This window comes from Alligator mississippiensis, chromosome 3, assembly GCF_030867095.1.
Source record: "Alligator mississippiensis isolate rAllMis1 chromosome 3, rAllMis1, whole genome shotgun sequence".
In the NCBI taxonomy this organism is placed as follows: Eukaryota; Metazoa; Chordata; order Crocodylia; family Alligatoridae; genus Alligator; species Alligator mississippiensis.
The window spans coordinates 93,224,946-93,250,318 of record NC_081826.1 but is presented as its reverse complement, the minus strand read 5'-3'; the positions used below and the strand labels follow the sequence as shown (position 1 = coordinate 93,250,318).

The 25,373-nt window shown below is 40.7% G+C and overlaps 1 protein-coding gene across 3 annotated transcripts in view; it reads right to left on the bottom strand.

The window, feature by feature from the left end:
• The window catches only part of ARHGAP28 (Rho GTPase activating protein 28), a 104,953-nt gene that overhangs the window by 20,405 nt on the left and 59,175 nt on the right, over positions 1–25,373 (bottom strand). For all 3 annotated transcript variants that reach the window (XM_014606606.3, XM_019490519.2, XM_019490518.2), the window contains 6 exons: positions 21,803–22,005; positions 15,522–15,739; positions 7,327–7,417; positions 5,430–5,587; positions 1,498–1,663; positions 1,297–1,388 (listed from right to left, as the gene is read on the bottom strand). In XM_014606606.3, the coding sequence (XP_014462092.1) occupies positions 1,297–1,388; positions 1,498–1,663; positions 5,430–5,587; positions 7,327–7,417; positions 15,522–15,739; positions 21,803–22,005 (928 nt within the window). The remainder of the gene's footprint in view (positions 1–1,296; positions 1,389–1,497; positions 1,664–5,429; positions 5,588–7,326; positions 7,418–15,521; positions 15,740–21,802; positions 22,006–25,373) is intronic.

Here is a 25,373-nt window from a genome sequence, read left to right as displayed (position 1 = left end):
GATTCCCATACCTCAAAATAGTGGTAAAAGAAAAAACTAATGAGTATACGCAAGATACTCATCTGTTATGGTGATGAGCCTCTTAGAAATGGCTATAACTAATAAATGTCTTTGGGCAGGATCAAGAGCTCTGACTAGAAAATAATCCTAAAATCATTTTTTCTGGGATCTCCCCATAGAATAGGCTCTCTCAGTCCTCAAGCTTTATTCTTTACAAAAATGAAGCGTATTTTGTTTAGACAAACTGTAGGAACCTAACTACACGGGGCAGCCAGGGCACAAGCCCTGGGCACTGGCTGTGGGGAACGGGGTTGGACACAGAAAAAGCAGTCCCCACATTGCTAGCTCAGCTCCTGCTACTGCTGCTGGCAGCCCAGTGACAGCTGCTGTCCCTCTGTACCCAGTCAGGGTTCAGAACTACCCAGCTGCACCTTTGACAAAATATGAAAGTAGGAAAAAAACTATAACATTTTAGCAGTTATTCACAGGGTTCTGGATTTTCACCACTAACTCTTCTCTTCCAGTTCTATCTGCTTTCTCAAAGAACCTGCCAGATCTCTATTACTTCTCATTGTAAACTTGACAAAGCATGACAAAGTTGGGGTTTTTGCTGATAATTCAGAGACTGATTATAGATATGCAAGTTAACACTAAGTTAATCAATATCAGCAGTTTTATTTTCTTTCAGGAGTTATTTGAAGATAAATGTCATTGAATCTTAAAGTCCATGTGCATTTTTTGTGTATGTGTATGTATATCTAAATGAGCCATCCACTGGATGTCACTGTGGCATTACACCAATTCAGCTGAATGATCATCATCTTGGCAGTATACACCTCCTGTAGAATACATCAGTTCACTTCCAATAGTTTCAGAGATGTCAGCATCTCTTCAATTTGAATTTATGTGATATTATACCTCAAAATGCTCCCATATAAAACTTTTTCATTGCTCAAGAGTTAAATGAAAAAAGGGGACCACATGTCCATCCTGCTCCAGGGTTAAATGAAAAAAGGGGACCACATATCCACCCTTCGATTCTTTAAGTTTCTTGAACAAAATAGTAAATATATAAATCTAACATTAGAAAAAAATCCCAATGTACACATATTATAGAAAAATAGTGGTTTTAATCCAAGTCTCCTGAGAGATAGAAATCACGAGAGAGAGAAAAAATGGTCAACACCTTAAAGCCATTAAAGTCTACTTCCTCTTTTATCTGACATCTGTTTTGACTGTCAATGCTAATGATGAAAATTCAAGCCTTACTGGTTGAACTTATTAAGATCTACTCACTTTTTGAAAGATGAGAGGAACTTTTATTCCAGGAACTTTCTTTTGATCATTTTCTAGTAGTATTGTGAGAGGGACTCCAAAAAGGCCATTTTCTTAAAAGAAAAATGTAAAAGAGAGAAAATGAAGCCTAACAAGTACCTTCTTGGTAAGCACTAAAAAAATTACAAGATGCCTGTCATCCTGCTACTACGGTATGTTTACCTCGTCCTTTGACTCTTTCTGTTCTGTTCCTTTTCAGTTCTATTCCCAGTGCATCGTAGAAGGCTGTCAGCTCAATCAAAGAAAGATAGCGAATTTTCTTCATGTCTTCAAGAGACAGATCACCAGTCTCTGTCAGTCCAAACCGGCTTTTCCGAACAATAAATTTCTACAATAAAGAGTTGAAATTTGTCTCAGGTTTGAGACATTCTTTTTTTAAAACTATCATTTGTGAAGTGTTCTATAAAAGAAACCCTGCAAGAAATCACACTGTAGTTATTTCGTAGATGACCTATGTCGACTAGCTGAATCTATGTTACCGCTTGCAGGACCAGCGTGCTTCTGGAGGAAAGCATTTTTGTTTGAGTTGACTCTGAGGTCCCCACACTTGGTGCTCATTCAAAGTTTGCAGCTTTTGCAATAGAAAGGATGTTACACCCCAAAGTCCTTGCCTAATTCCAGTGAAATGATTAGTTATCATGATATCTAACTATATGCCTTTCTCATTAGGATAGAGTAAGTTACTTCAGTTCTCTTCAATTCTTCCAGTTTTACTAGGTGCTGTCTAAAGGGTTCCCATGTATTGTCACAGAAATGTCTGTGTATCGTAAATTATTCTCCTTGTTATTTGAGCATCAACATAAATTTGCACAGTTTTGGGGAGTGTGGTTTAATGGTAAGAGCACAAGACATTGAAGAATGAAATCTCGAGTCCCAATGCCAACCTGGCACTAACTCCTGCTTTTTGACACAGGAATTCTCTTGATTGTGTAATAGGACACCTGAATATCAAAAGCCCAAGAAACAATTATGAAAGTAGAATCTGTGGAGCATATACGTGAACTAAATGCTATTTTTCAAATTCTGAAGCATAAATATGCATGCATATTAGAAACTACAGCCTCAGACATGAAGGTACACAATGCTGCATTATGCAACTCATGATATTAAATCATTTTCCATATGTGAAAAAGAGCTATTTTCCTATGTTGTGATATCTTCATCATCTTCATCTATTCTTACTACACATACTTGTTCCATGGTACTATGGAACTTTGTCATCCTTAAATAAATGAAACCAGTAACAAACCAGTCATAAATACTTACTACGGAAACAGTGCTATACCTGATCTCCTTTCTTTAGGAATTTGACCTAGAACCAAAACTTTAGGATGGTGGATCCACAGGCTTGAATCCAACCCTTCCTTTAATTAAAATTCATATTCAAGGCCTTCCATTTATATATAAAACTGAGAAATGACAGTCAAGGAAAAGGAAAGCAAAAACAAAAAGATGCATCTTGCATTGTGCTCCAAAAGTAACAGAGGAGAGGGCTGTGGCAGCCCACAGAGGAAGTCAGTTCCAGAGGTCAGGGTCTCCAATGTCAAATTCCAAGGAACTTTTTTTTAAGCAAAAGGTGATCCTAATTAGAGCAAAAACAGGAAAAACTGACACACAGTTATCAACTGCCTAAGTTGGGAAGGTATAGAAATGATCCCTGCAATCTATATATCCTATTTTTACCTTTATATGATGAGATTTTGAACTACAATTGAAATGTAATGAAATATATCAATAAAAACCAAAAGAAATAAGGCTTACATTATATCAAAAACACACAAAAATCTCATTATATCAGGTGAAAACATGCCAAAACATAAATAGTATAATAAATCATGCTGACAATGTGAAAAATGGATTTTAAAATACACATATATTTAAAGGGAGGGCAGAGAAGGCCTCTTTGCAAGCCTATTTGCCAAAATAGGAAGAGACCATGAATAACTTATTTTTCCTAAAAGTTTATGATAACTTTCCATGGTGGTTTGTTGTCTCCTAGAGTCATTTTTATGTGGGAGAGTGTTAACATGAGGTTTTAGGCTGTGCTTCTCTGCAAGAACAGCACTAGGAAACATGGCACAGGGCCCAGAAAACAGCCAAGTCATAAAATTATACAGTATTGAAGGTAGCACAACACACTGGGAGCAACTTTCATGTTTTTTAATGTCTGTATGTTTTAGAAATGAAAGTCCTGGCTTAAGATGTAGTTTCCATTTACTATTTGACATATCTTCCTGGGCTGAGGAGGGAAGGGGGAGAGGGAAAGCAATATACTGCTTTTGAATGGGCTTGGTTTCTTAATAGGCTTTCATTTCAACATTTGTGATTCAGTTTCATTTATCATGTTCCCAGATTGTACAATTTTTACATAGTTCTGTCTAAGGGGCAGTCAGAGTTGCTTCATCCTTGGAGGGAGCATTTGAAAGTAATTGTATTTTAGGTGGCAAAATCCTTTCCAGGATTACACAATATCCACCCCCCTCCCCAATTATTGGCTCTCTATTAAGATATCACAGCCTATACATCCTGATGTGGAGGACCAGCCCCTGTAGACTTCATCCCTGTTTGGTTATTTGCCCTCTTAGATTACTATTTAATTTTTCAGTGATCAGTCCCTGCTTACATGAAATTTTATTGTGATCCTTGTTCAAGCTGCACAGCAGAATGAGAGGAGGTTTCTTGCCAGCACAAATTCTCACTGCAATTTGGTCCAGTATAAGTGAAAAATATCACGTGTGGCAGCATGCAAAGGAAAATGCCAACAACAATAGCCATACTTTCACATTTTAATTCTAGCAAGTTTATGCTTGTGATAAATTTGAATAGCTCTTGCATACATTTAAGAATGCACAAAATACATTTTAGTGCACATAAAGGGCCTCTTCAAGCATACTTATGCCCTTCTTTGAAACTACTCAATTGTGTACCCATGAGTACAAAGCCAACAGTCAGGCATATTTGTCTCATATTGCTCTGTCAGTTAGGCAGATCATACCATGGCTCAAGACTGGGAGATTAGGCATCTATCTAGAACTGGGAGTGGGGGATGTGCGCATGGGCACACAAGCTCTAGTGATGACTGGTGCAGATAACTGGTTTTCTATAAACAGAAGTATGGAAGAACCTTGAGCTTGAGTATAACAGAACCATGATAAAAGGAGAGAAATCTTTATCCTCCAAAAGTGTTCAAATTATAATCACCACAGAAACCAGACAGACCTCGTGCCTCTTCCAGCCACCGCGTGCCTCTTTGTGCTTCTTGCTCTACTCTCCACTGGTAGCGCTGAAGAAACATAACTGGATATTTTTTCATGAGTTCAATGTCCACGTAGATGACAACTATCTCAGATTAGGGGAGCATCTCATGCCCATTATGACTTTCTTTAGGCTCCTACATGTTTACAGCTCTGACTTAAGTTTTGTTTTTGGAGCACACTGGTGATAAATCTGTTTCAATGGCCCAGCTTTGGAGGCTGTGATGGAAGCAGAAAGTTGCCAGCTTGTTCTGAGGCTGACTGCTGTCTAACTGACTAACCACTCCATGCCTGTCTGTTTTCATGATATAATAATCTTTTGCCCCAAACCATTGAAATGGTCTCTCTCTTGTATTGCAACTGTGATGAATAGTTATCTGAGATAATCAATGATACTAGGGCATGATATCACCTGCTTTTTCTCCCATGTCCACAGTGACAATGGATTTCACACACAGAAATCCATGTGTTGAAGAGGACAGAGAATTTGGATGGGACTAATGTCCAAGTAACAGAGAAGAATTTCTAGAGTCAGTAGCTGCCACAGATCTTTGTTTCCGTGTGAAAGTTTTGTGGTGATACATGTACCCAACATGCTTTGAGTACACGTGCTAAAATGCATTGGATACAAGATATGACTATACTTAAGCATGCGTTCCAGTTTTGGCACCTCCCTGAGAATGCAGAATTGTGGGAGACAGACAAACACAGCATGAAGCCTCTATATTGAAGGAAATCCAATATAGTTTAAAAGACTTCATCATGCCGAAGGAAATAAAGCAGGAAATTAACAGAGTAAAGAAAAACTACTAAGAAAATAAGGAGGTATTAAAAACTTACAGGCAAAGCAGAATCATCCTTTTTGAATCGTTGGTTGTTTGGCCATTCTCTCCTTTTTGGAAGCACTGTAATGGATTCTGAGAAAGAAACTTCATGGAATAGCTCTTCTGTTACTGATGGCCTGTCTTTATCTAGTCCACAGTCTAGACAGCTATTAGCTGAAAGCAAGGCAAACTATATATGAATATGTAGCATATGCTTGTGTTCAGGAAGCAGGTATTAAAAAAAAGGACAAAGAAAACCGAAAACTTGAAAAGGTGCTAAGGGAACAATCTTGAAGAGAAATTTCAGCGTAACATACGTTCCTGTTTTGTCTGCAGGAAACAAACCTTCTGAAGTATGAGTCCTGCTATTATTTTAGATTATTTATCTATTTCCTGTAGCTTTTTACATACAAGGTGAATCAACTGTGATTGCCTTCCTGTTTATTAGTAGCAGAATGAGCATCACATTTCTATATTATGGACTTGTTCACCCTGGCCAGGGAAAAGACATGTGCATGTGTCTCCTGAACGTGTCAAAAGTTCTAGATAGAAAAATGCTGCTAACATTGTTGCCTCAATGGCTGGTACCATATTTATAGTATACATATTTTTCTTACGATTCCCCCTAATTGCTACTTTGTTGTGTCAAGAACTCTACTATGGACACAACCTGTGCAGACAAGGTTCAGCATGTTACCAGCCAGCTTGTAAAACTATGCCAGCTCTGGTGGGATTCTAACAGATTCCAAAACCACAAAATGACTGGCTGCTCTGTTTCAAAGCAGAGTTGCCCGCTGAAATTAATTGGAACTAGGCAAAAACTTATAAATGAAATTCCTATTAAAGAAATGCTCTTGTCAGAGGCTTCAAAGTATATTAGCTCAAATGAGTTCCAGTTCACATACTGGTGACAGTACTCCAGACAATAGTTTGAGCAGTTCCATCGTTTTCATTAATGTTGCCAGCCTTAGGCTGGCCAAACAGTTGGCAACCTGTTAAGGCTGCAGGCCAGACTGACTCAGTTCATGTCAGAGGCAGGTGGGTGGATGCTAGGACTGAGCTGCTGTCGCTTTTCCCCACGGCAGCATGGGGAGAGCACCTGCAACTCATGTTTTTCCCTGTGGAGGCATAGGAAAATGACTGCTGCTGAAGCCCGCTACTGCCGAAGTCCCATGTCCATGGGCTGGATCAAATGTCACCACAGGCCAGATCTGGCCCACAGGTCATAGGTTGCCAACCCCTGGTTTGTGCAAATTGGCACAAACTTAGTAGGTAAGGATATTGTGATGGAAACCAATACAATAATTATTTTCAGTTATTACCATTTTTGAAGGATTGGTGAAATGAGAAATGTATTCACATTTTTCTTTTTGGGATTTGCCAACACCTAATAAACCAGCAACAAAACATGTTACTAACAAAGCTAGTTAAATTCATTACCATCTTGATTTGGCAATGGGTTATATTTAGCACCGTACCTAGACTCCTGGTGGCCCCGGGCAAACTTTTAGGATCGGACCCCCCCTTCACCAGAGATAATGATAATAATAAATGGGACAACAGAGAAAATTTACCATTTTCAGGCCCCAATCCTGTCTGGGCCACAGGCAGCCACGCAGTTCACCCTGTGTCCAGCCCTGGTTATATTCATATCTACAGCCTTTCAACTCTTTGTATCTCTTCTACTAAAAAGGCTCAAGGCAGGGATCTATATTTCTATATACTCCAGTACAACAGAATACTAGCCAGGAATGGGGACAGTGGCCACAACTATAATGTATAGGTATATTAATGATCACACAAGTCTTAGAGAAGAGCATTTAGTACATTTCAAATATAAAACAGGGAAGTGCCCCAAATGTCCTGTCTAGCTCTCAGTTTTATGATGAAGTGAACATACTTGGCATACTCACAGCTAACTGATTTCCAAGCTGGCTTTTGGCCGGGAAGCTGGAGACCATTAGAAGGAACTGGTGACACTGGAGCTGTCTCAAATGTGGGCTTCTGGGCAAGGAAAAATGATCACACTGAATTAAATCAAAGGCCTACAGTTCAATCAACAGTGTATCATTCACAACTTATATTGTCTTCATCAAATTCAAACAATCCACTGTGATGTGCCTGAATAAGCTTTACATACCCAGCCTGTATATTAATCTTCTTCAGGCTGCACAGATGTAGAGCACAGTGAGGTCAGCAAGTATTACTGTATTTCTCCAAAGCTAATGAGTTCTGCCTTATATAACTGAAATGGACTAATTAAGTTGCTGGATATAATTGCAGCATGTGAAAGGTTCTTATCAATTTGTAATTCATCTTGCTTGTAATCAGTTTGCGATCGTTCTGCTGAGTTCTTCCTGATGCACCCTGAACACCTTCCACTTCCTCAGAAAATCTGTAGGAATTGAGGCAACTCAGCACTTCAAAGGAATAGGTGGCCAAAATCAGTTCGAAATATGCACCAGCATTTCCCCCCACAGACTACAGTATGTCGTAACACTGATTTTTTTTTACCAGAGAGTTGCAAAATTATCTGAGGGAAAAAGTCCCTTTTCGGTTGTTCACTTTCATTAATTTTCACCCCAGAAATTGTTTCACACTGCGTAAAAACAGAGTGCGAGCATCTGTCACAGCAGCGAATGGGGCTGAAGGTCAAAGTGCAACTTTCACATGGTGTGACACATTTTCAGGTGCTGAATTTTGCCCTTTTGATTAGTGGTGAAGGGACTGATCCTGAGGAGCATTAGAGGTGAATAAGAGAGAGTAATATTGAAAACACGTTTGAAGGCAGCTTGATGAAGACTACTAAACTGTCTAGCAGCTTTGTTATTTTTATTGTGATCTTCCTTGCATCCTGCTGGGACACTTGAGAACTGTATTCTCTCCTCCCCTCACCAGGCTTTTACATGCAACCCAGCATGGCCTCCATCATCTTTTCAGCTCAGAAGCCCTGAGGAGAGCCTGGATGAGTCCAGTATTGCCTTTTAACCTGATGAAGAAGCTGTTCATCAATGTGAGGTGATACTTTCCCTGGGGTCAGAATACACTGTCTTTCTAGTTTGTAGTCAGTGTGCAGGAACAGGGCTACAGCAGATATAAGATGGCAAGTATTTTAAAAGTTGACAGACTTTGGAAGACTGTAATAATTTTGCAGTTGCTGTATGTACCCTTATCCTTTGGGTTATTTGATTAACAAAGTCAAATGTATGCTGAATAAAAAAATCTCTCCTGAGACAGTCCATGTAAGAGGCTACAAACTTGATCACAAACAGGATGCGAGTCACAAGGCTTCTTTTCAACTGTAATTCGTTAAAATGCAAGGGCTAGTTAATAAAAGTAAATAAAAATCTCTCAGATGTTTTTAGATTATCAAAAAATCCCTAACCTTTACAGGACACAAAAATAATCATGTATCCTGTTAATCTTAGAGATTTTTTTGGAGGTTCAAATAAATATTGCCAAAGGGCAATTATTCTACTGAAACTGATTATAAACCAAGCAAAATTGACTTTCTCATCCTCTCTCTTTTCCATGCCTAAACTCTACATAGTGCAAAGCATAGGCAAAAAATATTCTGTTGAATATGAATTACATTTGTTTAAAATCCTTCTCATCTTGATAACATATAGCAAATAGTATTAGTGACACAGTAATCTAAAAGGGAACCTTTTCTACAACTGCCATTTTTTTCTGGGCTAGCACAGTAGGAGAAGGGGTGGCCAAAAAACCAGTCATGCTTCAGTTACACATTGTATTAACACCAGTGCAAGTTAGAAAATCATAAAAGATTATCTGTGCAGTGCTGGCTACTTGTATCTTTCCATTACAAGGAATTAAAGGTGACAGGTCTTATGACTTTTCTTATGGGGACTTAAAGTAGCTTTCTATCCTTGCTATACAATGTAAGAAACAGAGGTATTTTTTCCTTATGTGAATTTTATATTTCAACAAAGTCTCTTTAAAGAAAAAAAAGGTGGGAAAAATTGAAAAGTGAATTTTTCAATAAATGCACTAGGCCTAGAGGGCCCCTGGGCTGGGGCATCAGTGAAGACAGAATTTGGTGCATATCCTGATTTACAGTTTTTCATTAGATAGTACCCATTATTGATACTAAAAATTCCTCCAGTGTTTACTAGTACTATGTACAGTAGAACTGACAGTGGGAAGTGGAAATCTTTTTGGAATAGCAAAAATAAAAGGGGAGATGAGACAGAAAGGCAGTTTTTTAAAAAGCTTTCTGCCATATAGAAGATTTAAAAACTAATCATCAGACCATCACAAAATGAAAATGCTAATGTCTGTGCTACAGCACGGCTAAGAGAAATTGTAAACCCAAGATATTATTGTTATCATTTTACTCATGCTGCAGGTTTCCACTTGTAGATTTGTTCACTGTTTCCACCACTGTTGCTTTAACTGCCTTTTGTGCCCCTTGGAGAGCTGAGATTCTTCTTTAATTAAAGCCTGATCTTGCATGTGCTAGTCTAGGAAAACTCCCTGGCTAAATACAGAAATTCAAAAAGCCCGAGCCTGAATAAATTCAATCTTTGCAGGTTAGTCTAACCAGCGTAGATTGAACTGAGAAGCAAATGAACAGACATTCACTTTTGATTCTGGAAATGCAGCCACATGCCTGCAGTAGCTCATGGCAGAAGCTGGGGGGCACTAGAGTGAGCCCTCCCTTCACTTTGGCAGTGACTAGAAGGCTGGAGGGAAGGTGAACTCCCTTCCCTATCCCACTGGCACAGGACCCCATCTGGGATCTGCCAGGCAGGGTTGCAGCAGCCCCTGTCAGGTCCTGTGCCAGTGGGAGAGGGGAGGGAGGGGAGAATTAAATCCCTTCCCCTCCACCTTTGACTCAGGCTGCCACTGGGGCAGGCTGTGCCCCCCACTGGTCAAGCAGTGAGCAGGGGAAATGCCTGATGGGGTATGCTGCACTCCTGCCTGGCAGACCCTAGCTGGTGTCCCATGCTGGTGGGAGAGGGGAGGGAGGGGGGATTAACCCCCCCCTCCCTCCCTCCCCCACTTCACTTCAGGCTGCTGCCAGGGCTGGACAGGCTCCCCACTGCTTGAGTGGCAAGCAGGGGGAATGCCTGACAGGGGCCACTGTACCTCTGCCTGGCAGACCCCAGCTGGCATCCCATGCTGGTGGAAGAGGGGATTAAACTCCACTCCCAGGCTGTCCCCATCCAGGTTTCCCACCCCCACCCCCTTGTCAGCCAGCCCTCACTGCTCTGACCAGAGAACAGAGGGGCTGGGCCAACCCTGCTCTGCTCAAGTAGACAGCACAGCCCACCCCAGGGCTGCAAAGCATCCTGGTATGTTGGGGGACTGTGATTTAACTTAAATTGGGTCTGGGACAGAAGTTCCATAAATGGTTTGACCTAAGTCAGTTAAGTCTGATACTACGTTCAAGTGGCTTTATCTTAAACCAGCTTTGGCTATTTTGAAACTGGTTTATGTGCACTTAACTTCTGTTTAGTTACAGGTTTAAACTAGTTTCTGATTACTTAAGCTGGTTTATGTGCAACTTCTGTCCCTAGCCCCTTAGAACTAAAAAGATGTCTTATTTGATGGAGGTGTTCAGGGTTTGGCGATTCATTAGTATGAAATTAACTTTTACCAAAAGTGTTTTCAATTCCCACCCTCCCCAACAGCTTTCCTACTTTACTTTTAAGTTTCAGCAGAGACCAAAATGCCTGATTTTCAGATACACTGAGCACTTGCAGCCAACAGCCTTTAAATGGGTGCTGTGAGTGATTAGCACTCATGAAAATCAGGCTATTGTAACTAATACACCATAGCAGTAAACATGGTTCTCTGCTGCACATGATGAGTACTGATGAGCACAAGATGAGTACTGTTAGGGGTGGGGAAGACATTTCATCTAAGGGAAGCTCCCTAAGAGAACATTTCGAGGAAGCATTATTTTTTTTAGGGCTTCATGGTAGCACATACAAGGTGCATTTACACATGCGCGCTACTGCACATTTGACTAATCTAATGTGCAGTAAAGCATCAGCATCTATACGTGTGCAGAAATTACTGTGCAGTAAATTAATTTAAAGTGTCATTTGCCAGTACCCACAGATGCAGGTACTTTAAAATGGCACTTTAAACTAATCCTCAAAGCGCACGTGTAGATGCCAACTGGGAGCAAATTGATCCCAGTTAGCCCAGGCAGCAGGGGGCCACAACTGCTGCCTAGCTAAGTCATGAGCTCAGGGGAGCAGGGGGGAGCTGTCCCTGACTCTGAGGGCAGCTCTGAGCCGTGTAGAGCTCAGGGTTAGCTCCAAGCTGCAGGGAGGAGCTGTCACTGTAGCTCCCTGCTGTCCTGGGGTATCTCCCAGCCTTGAGAAGGTGGGGCTAGCCACAAGCTCTGGGGGTGGGGGAAGGGGAGCTGGCCCTGGCTCCTGGGGCAGCTCCAGACAGCAGCTCTGCCCCATCCCCTGGAGCCCAGACCTGACCCGCTGTGCCCCCTGCCTACCCAAGTCTGCCCCTGGAGCCCCCTGCCAGGCTGGGGCTGGCCTCAGTGCCCCCAGCCTCCCCTTTGCTGCTACAGGGTGGGGGAGAGCACAGCAGGAGCAGCCCCAGACTAAGTTGCTCCTGTTGTGCTCAATTTGCTTCTGACCCCGGTACATGTGTAGATGTGTGCCCGGGAGAAGTTTAATGCACCTGAATTTATCGCATGTAGATATGCCCTCATTGAATCTGATCTTAGGCTACCATAGCAAGCTTCCTGTTTTTAAACCAGATTGACTGTTCTGGGTGTGATAGCCTCAGAGTGAAGTCAGTTCTTCACTTCTTTCCCTGTACATTTGGGGTGTTTTGTGCTCTTCTGGGAGCAGTCCTGCAATTGGGAGAGTGAGGGATCTGTAACTCTGGTGTCATCAAGACCTGAAGCAGAAAGATTCAGTGCTACACTCCTCTTCTTGGGTAACAGTATCAAAACCTGATCCTCTGAGCTCTGATTCATTATGCCAGACAGTGATGTAGCACCTTTCAAATGAACTTATAAACCTAGTGTAGGAACCTTCACTAAAACTTTCCCTTTGCCCACAATGACTAGGAAAATCTTTACTTGCCCTTCCCTTGTGTCTTTTCCTCCTGTCTGCTGACAGCAAAGCAAACTAAAAACAAAAAAAGGAAGAAAGAAATCTGTTTAGGAAGCAAAGGAAAAAACCAAAACAGGGAGGATAATCCTTTGTCTATTGCTGATGATTGTGCAGTTTACATAGTAACAATGTTTATTCCCCTTTCTCTTGTAGTTGAGGGGAAAGCTAAATGAATCTCCCCTTGGGTGGCTCTTGTAGTTTAATCACTTTTTCCTCGTCATCATTAGGGGAATAAGAAAGTAACCCAGTCTGTATCCCTTTCCTCTCAGCACCCATTGTGCTTATGATGCCTGGAGGAGTGGATAAAGATTCTTCTTATGTGGAGGGTAGTAAGTGAAAAGATTTTCACACTTTTCATTGCTCCTGCTTTGAAGCAACCAGTGGGCAAGAGAAGTAGATACGGTTGATTAAAATTACTGCTTTGCTTTTCAGAGTAGTGCTTTTCATGCTAGCAGGGACCTGGAGGACTGAAAAGTAAGTACTGCTTTGCTTTTCAGACTAGTGCTCAAACACTCACTGAAATGATGATTTATTTGGTAGGAGCAATTTCAGCCAAGGTACATCAGTCACCGAGGTCTAGGCTGCCAGCATTTCTTAAATTTCTCCTAATCACTAGAAAGGTGATAAATATGTTTTTTTTCAAATCTCTGGGGTAGTAAATAGAGATAGTTACATGGAAGAAGAGTCTCAATGGCTTGATGGGCAATTAGGAACTAACTGCCCAATTCTCTCCATTTTTCAATAGGAGCTGGGTGCCTAACTACTCTTTGTGCCTTTTGTAGTCTCCCCCATTTCCCTTTTATCTAACAGAGGTGAATGTGTGGCCTACAGTTGTGTTTGCAATGAGTGTTTAGTAATTAGGTTAGAACTATATAGAAGCACAATTTCATGAGAAGGAGGAAAGAGTAGCCACAGCAGTTTTTTTTTTTCAAATGTTATCTTAGACTTTCACAAGGCAGAATGATATACTGGGTCAAATTTTTAAAAAGGTAACTGTAAAATAATAACCTGAAGGATAAGGCTTTAACTTAACTTTGGACCTTCTGATTCTTTCAGGAAGTGGGAAACATGAAAAAAATATCAGGATATCAACAAAAGATCATCTATAATCTGTGCAACTGTGAAACAAAAAAAATAATGTAATGTGTTTCCCCCCCCCCTCGGCTGCATTTTGTTACAGAAATGAAATCTCGTTATGTTTCAGGAAATACAGATTCTACCACACAAAGTATTTAATAAATGTTATAGTGCACTTTACCTGAAAAAGAAGCTGGTCACATAGCTAGTCACAAATATTTGGCCTGAGGCAAACAGGGCAAGCTGCTAATCTTACAGAAAGTCTTTTTAGCTCATGCAAAATGTTTTGGGATTTCATGCAAGAAAGTCCACCCACAAGAAACAACACAGTGCTCTTAGAGGTAGTGCTGTAGCAATCTTGTTGAGGTATGAGCCTGAAGTGCCAAAGTGCCTTACCTATTTAAACTGAAGACTAAGAGCCTCGTTGTATGGTAATTTTGGGCAGCTCCTGGAGCTCTTAACACCTGGATTGTCTACACATTAACATATGAAACTAATGTTAAGCATTCATTAGGCAAGTCAAAGTTATGCAACTCCAGGGCAGTATCATCTCTGATTTGTGTTACCCAGCTCCAGTTACACTAAGGTGTAGCCATTCTAAACTGCACCTTAGTGTAAACACCCCATCCACCCCCATCTCTTGCTGGTTCACCCCCATCCTGCTCACTGCTCCCTGCTTACTTGTGGCTGGCTGCGCTGCCTGTCCTGGGGGAGTATGCAAGGAAGGATTAACCTGCCTTCCTGGCTATCACTGCCACCTCTGCTGTTGTCTGGGCCAGGCTCAGCCCAGAGAAGAACAGCAGCTCAGTAGTGGTGGTGGTGGGGACTGGGCAAAAAGATTAACCCTTCCCTGCCTGCTTCCTTGGGACAGCCACAAGTCAGCGAGTAGTGGAACTCTACCCCAAGATACAGGGGGGAAGCCTGGAATGGGAAGGGGAGGGGGAGATACTTACTTTTCAGTCCTCCAGGCCCCTGCTAGCATGAACATGTTATTTTTCCAAACTCAAGCTAGCACTAATGCTGTTCAACATTTGGGCAGCTCACATCATAACATGTAACAAGGCTCTTAGATCACTAAGTAGCTCTCCCATTGTGTACTTTGGCAATCTGATTTTACCATATAGCAACATTTGTTAAAGGAATTTGTAATTTAGTAGCCCCCAAAATATATCTTTTGGTGAAAAAGAAAAGAAAGAAAGAGAGTGAATAACTTCATGAAAAAGGAGTTTGTTATGACTTATTAACCACATAAACTTTACTATACTGTACATAAACTTTAATGTGCATTTCCAAAGCACTGTTTTCCAGTTTAGTCACAACTTCCATTAAGGACAGCCCATCTAAATCCATGCATGTTGCTTTGACTTTTAGCCAGACACATTGCTTTGATTTATTTAGCTGGACACATGGCCACACAGGTATAGGGACAAGTACTATTGCTTTTATGGCTGCCACCAGAGAAGTGGATGAAAGTCAACAGAGGAAATTATTTATTCGTATAGCCATGACAAAATGAATAGTTAATGCTTTTCTTTAATTTACTTTATTAGTGAAACATAGCCTGCCAATGCAACAACTGCAAACATGCCTGCAGGTATTCAAGCTTATGCATATTTGCCCCCACTTGTTTCATTATAGAGGTTTTACTTCACTACTAAGATTGATAAGTAAATAGTATGTGTCCTCAGAAATCAGAAGTACTTGTACAACCGCCAAGAGTAATACAACAGTGTCCAAGAATTAAGGGAGTAAATGCCAGTCTTGACAGTACTGTGCAGAGGGAAGGCTGACAACAGAAACAACATTACAGAACAGGATAATTGCAAAATTGTGCAGCAATTATTTTAGTAAGTTTATTTTTATTTTTTTAACCAAAATGTACTATAAGTAGGCACTGTGAGATCTGAGGTACTTACAGAAGAGTCACTGACTCCAAAGATGTCTCGCACATCTCTGACTGTGTGCTTATTTTTCTTCCTCATTGTCTGGGTGTAGGTGTTGTATCTCTTTTGTACAGCAGCTGCTTGAGTTCGGGTCAGTGTAGATAACAAGGCTTGTCCATCCTCCTCTTCAGCTCCCGAGATCAAGGTAGATAAACCCACTTCTTGCAGCCATTCAGCTTCAAGCTCCCCCTCTGCGAAGGAGATGAGAGTGTCAACCTGCCTTGTATTGGGGACTAGAACGGGAGGGAAGGGAAATAGCTGGCTGGTTCAATGTTCTAACTCCTACCTCAGGAAGACTCTGTTTTCAATCACTCTTGGGACATAAATGTCAATAGATTTAGTTTTGTCAACATATTGTTTCCATTCTCAGTATTAAGCTTGAGAACAGCCTTCAGGTGGTATCTGTGCACACAAGATGCTTAGGAAAAGAATTCAAGTAGTGCCTGATCATCCTGGGCTATCAAAATCACCAAACCCTCTCTTTAAAGAAAATAAATTTAGCTCCCTCAAATCCCACCTGTCCTGTACAAATGTTGACATTTGACAGAGGAAGGCAAATGATCTGATTGGATTCTAATAATACTATATCTGCTGTGGCAATTTCTATATCATATGTATTAGGGAGAGGAAAATGTCAGGGCCTCGGCACATGGGACATTTAGTATGTGTTAAATATTAGAGTATTAAAGTTAGAACGTGTTCTGAGCAGTCACATGGTACTATTTACTATGATTTCAAACATGCACAGCTCATTGATTGGTGGTCTTAGTCCTGGTACAACACTGAAGTCTTGAACGGGCTCTGGTGCAGTGCCAGGGCTGGGACTGGTCATCAGTAGGTTCTTGCTGCCAGCCCCAGGACCTTGCAGAGCTGCAGGCATTCAGCTTTCAGTTTGAGCCTGGGGAAATCTGACAAGTGGAAGATCCAGGATCCATCCTCCTGACAAGTGTGGCTTTCCTCATCCCACCTGGAGGCCTGGTAGAGCAGAGGGGTCCCTGGCTGATGTCATGGCTGGGTGAGGACTGCAAATTGCTCATATTATCTCCATGAAGCAGTTCAACAATAGCTGAACACATGTTACTTAATATGATCTGGAGCTACTCCTTGCAAAAAAGTTGTAACTTGATTATGATATGAGTGCAATTAGCATGTGTTTTACTGCTTGAACAGGAGGTCATTTGCGTTTTAAGGCTAAGTATAATGTGCAATATGGCCCTCAGAGTCAAATGAGTATCAGAAACAATGTACCATACTGAATCAGTCCTGAGGTACTTTCAGGCCACTATCCTCTCCCTGATGGTGACTTGTGACAGTGGCTTAAGAGGAAGAAATGAAAATCCCATAGCCTCAGGCTTGAAACAGATGCTGGATTTTCCTCAGGAGAGACTATTTTTCTTCTAGGACAAAGAACACTCATTTAGAAATCCACATCTGTGATCCCAGGACAAAGACTAAAAATGTTCATAGGATAGGAACTGCTAACAGGTTGTCTTGGGACATTTGCAAAGTGCATCTGAACAGTTGTCCTGGGTTTGCATCATTGAATCAATGGCTGAAATGTAGCAATGTATTCAGTGGCTCACTAAACCCTGACTGGAAGGGCAGTGTGTGTACGTGCCAATCCCAGCATTTTTCTGTTCTGGGACAAACATAGGTACAACTGGTCCTGGGACAAAGGCAATATCTGTTTTTTGCCACAGAGTAAGATAACCCCCTACATTAGATACCATTTTGAACTCTATAGAGTTTGGCTAACATCCTACAATGTAGGTCTCCACCCTGTATTTATGCTACCATTAATTATGTTTCTGTAGATATTCTTCATATATGTGTCCAATACCTTTATGAATTCCACTTCTTGGCCTCAACAAAATCCTATGGTAGTGAGCTCCATGGTATGATTATACACGTTTCCTTTTTCAAGTTTTCAGTTTGCTATTTCTTAGTTCCCTGAATGTTCCCTTGAGTGGTGAGACAGGGAGAACAGAAGTTCCCAATTTATCTTGTCTGAACCATTGATTACCTGATATATTTATATCATTCCCTTTTTATTTATCTCCCTTCTAAAGCAAACACTTTTTGTATTTTTTAATCTTTTTGTTTGTCTGTTTAGGATTTTCCAGGCCCCAATCATTTTAATTCCTTGCCCCTAAACCCTCTCTTAAGTTTAGCAATATCCTTTTAGAGATGGGAGACCTTAAGGTCATACCTTTGATTTATGTAAATGTAACAAACAAACACGTCAAACAGGAAATGGACTAATCTGCAAGCAGCTCTTTAAAGGACTTGATCAATGAGCTTATTGTTCTTACGGCATTGTATTCTTAATAGCACACTTGTATTAGCTTTACTACAGTGGTTCACAACCTTTTTGTATTCAAGGCACCCCTCTGCTACTCTTCTGAATGTGGTGGCACTCTGGTTGAGAACCACTGCCTGAGTTGTATTGCCTCAGCTAACCTCAGTGGTTTTCAGCTGGGGTGATGCTGCCACTGCAATGGGCCAGGTGAAACTGTCTATGTGCCTTATGTAGAGCCAGGTCAGTTCCTCCTTTCAGCCCCTGGTCCTGACTAGTAGTGGAGGGAAGTGGAGGTGGAGAGGGACCGGGGACTGCATGCCACCACTGCTGTCTGTGGCTGAGCCCAGCACACCACACAGCTGCTTCCTACAGCGCCTGATGGGAGTGGGGCAGTGGCTCAGGTGCCCAAGTCAGCTGGGAACAGCAGCAGCAGTATCATACTCCTGCTTCTTGCCTGCTTTCCCTGTGTCTCCCAGCAACCCGGGGGCTCTGGTCAGGCCTTACCCCCATCCCTCCAGAGTCTGAGGTGTGGTGTGCTGCACCCTGCTTTAGTAAATATTGGATTTGACTATGGGTGCTCCTGCCTGTACTAGGGTTATCTGATAACCCTAACGCAGGCAGCAGAGGCTGTTCTTGTCAAAGCCGTTCCTAGTCTGACCCTGTACACTCCTCCCAGAAACAGTGGTACACAGGAGAGTTTTACCTGGCAGGGGTTCCACCTGCCCCAGTGCTGCTGCCGTTGCCAGGTCTTGTGTGCCCACTGCTGCCACTTTCTGATCTTGCTTCCCATTATGTGCATGGGGCAGTTTCACCCAGGATCTGTGCTGCAGCATATTTGAGAGGGTCTTGCTGCACTCCAGTTGGGAACCACTGCTTTAATATCTATTTTTGACTCCAAAATCCTGACTGATTAGCAAGTACCAATTTACTGTTCTCTGCAATCAGGTAAAAATCTGAGATAAGAGATTTATGTAAATGCCCTCCTTGATCTTGTTGATCAGTTAGCTTTCCTGTCCACAAACTTGTACAAAGATGTCTAATTTAAGCCCTTTGCTTTGTGTTTATGGCAGTGTGAGCAACTTTTCTGTATCCAGTGAAACAACTTGCTTTCACCACAGATCTTTGTAAGGCCAAATGATTGTTCTTTTCCTCCTCAGTCTCAAATCTGAACGAATGATCCTCATGCTGTTCTCACTCTCCTTTCCAACAATCTCTAATTTCATCTGAATACATTGCTGCTCCATCCACACCCCCTCCCCCCCAACCCAAGTTACAATTTCATAATTAAGTTTATTTTGGCTTTGGGCCCAAAATATTCTTTCCAAGAAAATTTTTGTAAACCAAACTTGGCTTTCACAGTGCTCATGAAACATTGTAAAATGGGGTGTGAACATGGAGAGAAAATTCTGCCTTTGTGTAACCAAATAATTCTGGACAGTTTTCTTCATTTGTCCAACTCTTGTTCTGACACCTACAAAGAATAGGTTAAGTAGGAATGAAAAAGTTAAAGGATGACAGAATAGGACTAAAATGTTGTAGAAGGAGTTACAGTAGAAATAGTTCCAAATAACTTTATATACGTTTTGGTTGTGTGGGTTTCAATAAGGCATGCTTGTTTTAATAGAAGCAATTTTCATACGTTAGAAACATCTGGAATCTACTGAGACAAGTGTCTAGATCCTATGACTGGTTTTGCAAATACCACAGGAAGACAGACAGCTACTTTGGAGACTCCCCATGTTAACCAATTGGGGGAAGAGATGTGCCTTCTTAAGATTTTAGCAATTTTGCAAAGTTATTCAACTTCAACTTTTTCTAAATACTTGAGGTACTGAGTAGTAACACCAATTAGCTGAAGGAGGAACACATTTGCTTAGCTCAGTTTCAGCCCTAAAAAGAACGTGGAGCAGTTACATGAGCTCCCCAAAATTTTGTTTTCCAATTTCATGACACACACACCTCAAACCTATTTTTAATGGCCTGGCATTGCTCATAGCTTTGAAAAACACCGTTCTAATCCCCACATCAGCCAATGAGGATAAGTACTTCATTACCCCCCTCTTCATTATGCTGCTGCTCATCAGCGCTCTGTGAGATCACTGAAGTAATCATCCCTTCCCCCATTCCTTTTATATCAATCAATATGATTTTCTGACCTTTCCTGCCCTTGGTCATTACTATCAATCAGCTCTTCCTGCAAACACATGATCATGTGAGAAGTATTAGTATGTTTCTGATTATATCATCTATGCTGGACCCTATCTCCCATTTCCTTCCTTTAAGAAAGGTCTATCTTTCTTCCTCCCCAGACATGTATCAAAAAATGTTTGAATATTTATTCTTATTCTTTCATAGGATTTCCACATTCATTTTCTTGTATTTTGACCATTAGTAGGCAGCGTTAACATTATCTAAAATTGAACCATGATTATAACTTAACACTCCACAGGTGTTTAGTCCCATTTTTTAAATGGTCAATAATTAGAATGAACATGTCCTGATTCATTTTTGAAACAACATTATGCAGGATGAAAAGGTAAATGCAGTATAGAAAATGTATTGGGTCATACCTCTTGCCTTCATTTTAAATTCAGAACAGAATGAACAGAAAAAAATCAGAGTCAGGAAAGTAATCAAATGAAGGACAACATGGGCATCTATACATGTGCTTCGGGGTGGAGGGGGGTACTTGAATTAGAGCAGCTCTCAGAGCTGCCCACAGCATCACCTGTATTCAGCATCTTGTGCTTCAAAATGGCAGCGGGCACACTTTACCTAAAGCTTGTTTGACCAGTGTTAGGTAAAGTACCCCCACTGCCATTTTGAAACATGGGGATGGTGAATACACATGATGCAGAGGCTGCTGATGCATGCTAATTAGCATGCTCCAGCACGCTGGCAGCAGCCTCAATTAATCAAGTCCGCTCCAACGCATGCTAATTAAAACACATCGGAGCAGAGGTCTGCAACATGTATAGATGTCCCATGAGACAGCAGAACAATTTATATCATTTTGAAAGTGTGTCAACAGCAGTATGCTGTGGCATTTCTGAGAATGAGGGTAACTGGGAACAGCTCAAATACTGCCCAGACTCCACAATGTTAACTCAAAATATAATTACATTACATTGAATGTGGTGGTAAGTCAGATACATCCTGCCTCCTACTAAACAATATTTGGAATGAACTGCATGGTAATCAATATGTATCCTAGATCAGTCCATGGGTGAAGTTATGCATTACACTTAGATCACACTAAGGGCACTTAAAATATGAGTATCCCTATGTTAAAGCCTGTTAACTTGAGCTAAGTGTCCTCTGAGTGCCTCAAAGTTATGCCATGTCAGGCAAGGGTTAACTCTGAGCTGTGCTACCCAAGTCATGTTAGGGTAACTTCAGTTTGCTCCACGGATATAAAATGAGTAATTCGCAGTCGTCCAGCATCCCAGATGTATCATTCTCACTCCTGGTCCCCACCCCCTGCCTCAAGCAGTGATAGAACCCTTGGTCGTCAGCTCTCTAGTGGCAAGTAAGGTCTGTGCAAGAAAAAAAAGTATTAACCCTTAATATGTGATTGCTTACAGCACAGTCTAACTTTAACACAGCTTAACAGCCCACATATTTAGTAAGGTCTAAGTGTAAAGTGTAACTTCACCCTAAGATTGCTCTTAGATTGTAATACAGCTTCAGAAAAGCAAACAAACATGGAATATCAAAATTTTCCCTCGTCCAGTTTCAATTTCCAAGTACAGTAAGAAAAAGAAGAGGCTAAATGTTATTTTTAGGTGGCATAATAAAGTAGTAAGATCTTCAGCACAGTTCATATTAACATCTCATCTGTATTTTAATCAGCTGCATGCTGAGAGTTGGGAGGAGGAGGGAAAAATCAAGGCATTATTATACTTGTTTAGTCCAAGTAAAACACATAAAGGAGAGCCTGTATTTGTATGCTCACCATCAGCAGGTTTGACTTCTAACAATGTTTGTTCTTCTTGTCCATTTTCACTGCTCTCTTTGATACTTTCCACTTCACACCAGAAATCCTCCATTGAAGTGCTATCCATGGAGGCCTGTGAATTGGACCGGCTGAACACAGGTGGATGTAAAGACTCATTGGAAAGCATCCTGTTAATTCTTTGACATCGTGGGAGGGATTTTCTGCAAGGAGACAATTATGAAAAATATAAACTCTGTACCTCTCATTTTTTTCATCAAGTTCTAACTTCTAACACTAAATTTAGGTTCACAATAAATGAGAGGGGCAGAGGACAAAATTGTGGAAGTAGAGGATGGAATGCTGAATGTCCTTTTCTGATGATCAGTTTCAGTCACTGTAATAGTGTTACACATTTTTGGCCTAGTATTATTTTTTTTAAATTGTGACATGTGGGCCATTAAGCAAAACCAATCCAATGAACAGTGGGTCAGGCATTAGGGTGAAACTCAATAGACCCAGCTTCTGTTCCCAGCTGAGGTACTGGTCTACTTTATGACCCTGAGTAAATTAACTTTACTCTGCATGCCCAGCAACCTCTTCCAGCCCGACTCTTTGGGGTCAAACTCTTTTTGGTAAAATATGCAGATTTAGGAACAGAAAAAACATTGCATACATTTATCTTAGTTTCACTTATTTGTGTCAGAAAAATCAGGAGAAAATCAAGTAAAAAGAGAAAAAATTGCAAGTTGAACTATCCATCAATAACTTTTTGGTTTGAAATTTCCTTAATTTTACTTAACAATAGAAAACATCTAAAAATTTTGATTCTAAACTGAAACATTTCATTTTGGATTGAACAAAATGTTTTGCTGCACCTGAAATAATTGCATTTTTAAAATTTGATTTTGAAAACTGTTCTTTTGGTATTGCTCAAAATATTTTTTGTAGCCTTTTTTCAGAATTGTCAACAAACTAAAAAAAAAAAAATCAGTGTATCATATATCTATATATATCATATATACATTTATAGTATAAATTCTTCCAGGTGGAGACTAATTTGTACTATATATTAGTGCAGTGTTTTTCATAATGAGTTTGATCACAACTGGTGACATTAGATGGGGCTGTGATAGAGAACATACACAATTATGATGATTATGTGATGGCATCAGGAGAGAGGATGCTAGTGGCAGCAAAAAGTGTCCCAGGAACCAGCAAAAAACGTGGAAGGTTGTTTCATAGGAGCACCCAGTCTTCACTTATATGACGACAATCTGTCTTATTTTTCACATTGTGGCATTGGCTTGTTAAGACCCCCCTATTTAAAACCACACATCTCTTCTTTTTTCCATAAAAATATATTTTCCCTTTCGGTTTTCCACTCCTGTAGCTGTTTTCATATATGCTTCATAAACAAAATAATGTAATAATACAGAATTAACTTATTTTTAACCACCTTGCATTTTTACTCTCCTGTTGTGACTTCAAGGTGAAGTGCTGGCTACTTCTCTGAGAAGGCTGGAGCACTCCCTCATCATTTGGGTGGTCCTAAGCTGATTAGTCCTGCAGCCCATAGCTGAACTCAAGGTTAGGGAGCAGCAGTGGAAACAATGGAACAAGAAATTCCAGTGGTGGACTTTATCAGTGCTTGTAAGAAGCAAATCAGAGCTGCAGTCTCATGGTGCTCTTAGATTTAGAAATGTACAGGACAGACAATGTGCTTGCCAAATGTGCCCAGATGCCCCTCACCAGATGATAAGAATGGAAGTTAAGCTTTCAAATGAATGACAATCTTTCCAAAAAGCAGAAAATTCATTCTTCCACTCTAGAGATAAATGCTATTTTGGATGAGAAAATGTGTATTTAGTGTTTTTGCATATTTTCTCATGAACTTCATGTAGTTGTCTGCTTTAAGCATACACTGCGGCTGTTATTGTTTTAATTTGGGCAAGCCACAATCTACAAAATACAAAAAGGAATTCATGACATAAAAAGTGGTTAAAGCCATTTGAGTGATTTCAATGTAGTTTGCTTGTTGGAAAATCAACAGCATTCCACTTGCCTTAGGTTTATAGTCTCAGAAGACTGTCACCAGTGAAATCATCATGTGCAACTTAAAGTTCCTCTATTTCCAATTCACCTTTCATTACCCCATGTATCAGCAAGAAAAAAATACAAGTGCCAGGGCTTTTAAATACCATGGGATAATAGTTTGGCAGATGCCTGTAATAAAGACTTAGTTGTTAAAGTTAACCATACCAAAATCAGTCAGAGTACACCAGCTCTTTAATTGTACAAGAGATAGCAGTGCTGGCCAGCTGGATAACACTTATAATCTCATGTTCCAAAAAGGTAATACAGAAGTTAAATGAGATAATAGGTACGTTCCCATAGTGATTAAAAACCTTATTGGGCCCTTTGTGTTAGGTACTATGGAAGCAGACAGAAGGATAATCCCTGCTCTTGTATAAACTTTTCTATGCTCTATATCAGCTATTTTCAATGTGGGAGTAACTCTCCCCACCTCTCCCAAATAGTCAGGGAGAGGTGTGAAGGGATTGTAACACCTTTGCTCTTTTCAGAGTATTAAATGGGAAATGTGTCCCAGTGAACAAAAGACGGGTCCCAGTATGGAAAAGGTTAAGAACCAATCTTATCTGTTATATCTGTTTAGATCAAAGGAGGGATGCTTATCTCCATTTTACATGAGGCATGGACAGATGAAGGAACTCTTGCTGCATCACACAAGAACTCTCTAGCAGAACCAGCAGCTGAATCCAGATCTTATGAATCCTAGTCTGAGCACCTTAGTTGAATGACAATGCTTTCTTTTTCAAGGAAGTAATCAAAATGCAAATTAAGGCCTTGCAGTATCTTTATCATAAAACCTTAAAGATGATAAGCACATGTACATTACGTTATGAAACAGGTCAAAATGCCCACGACAGCAATCGTTTCGTTCTTGCAATCAATTCTTTATAGAGAGACAGCAGAGAATGCTCCCTGGTAATGTAACAGCCTGGGAGCTCTCTCTCTTTTAATCGTGAGGGAATTCAAATATTTCCTGCCTTCTCAGAGCGTGAAATACTGACCATGACCCTTTTGCTCCTCAAGCATCACACCCCTCTGCGTCCCGGACTTCGACTCCCTCAGCACTTCAGCTAAATCAAACCATATTAGGAAAAAAGAGGTTTGGTGGTTTCTTCGGCAGCTACCATGTTATTTTGTAATAATACCCTACAAAAAACGGAATGCAAACAGCTAACGTAGCATGGCAACAACTGTTGTGACAACTGACTTTCAAATGCATTTAAGGCTGCTGGCTAATTAGCATGTATTTAGAACAATATTAAAAAGCACAGAACATACTCTGCAAAGCAGATGAATGTAGCCTGCCCGGCAGTTGCATATCTGAAGATTGTTTTATCCCCGCTCAGATGATGTAATGCTATGTAAAATTCACATCATAAGAAAAGTTGGGGAGAGACACGTGCTCTTGATTGGTAAACAGCTAGAGTTTGCTGCCAGGTGGTCTGGTACACACTGCCCCCAATTATTCTAACGTTGCTATGAAAAGTTCTTGTATTTA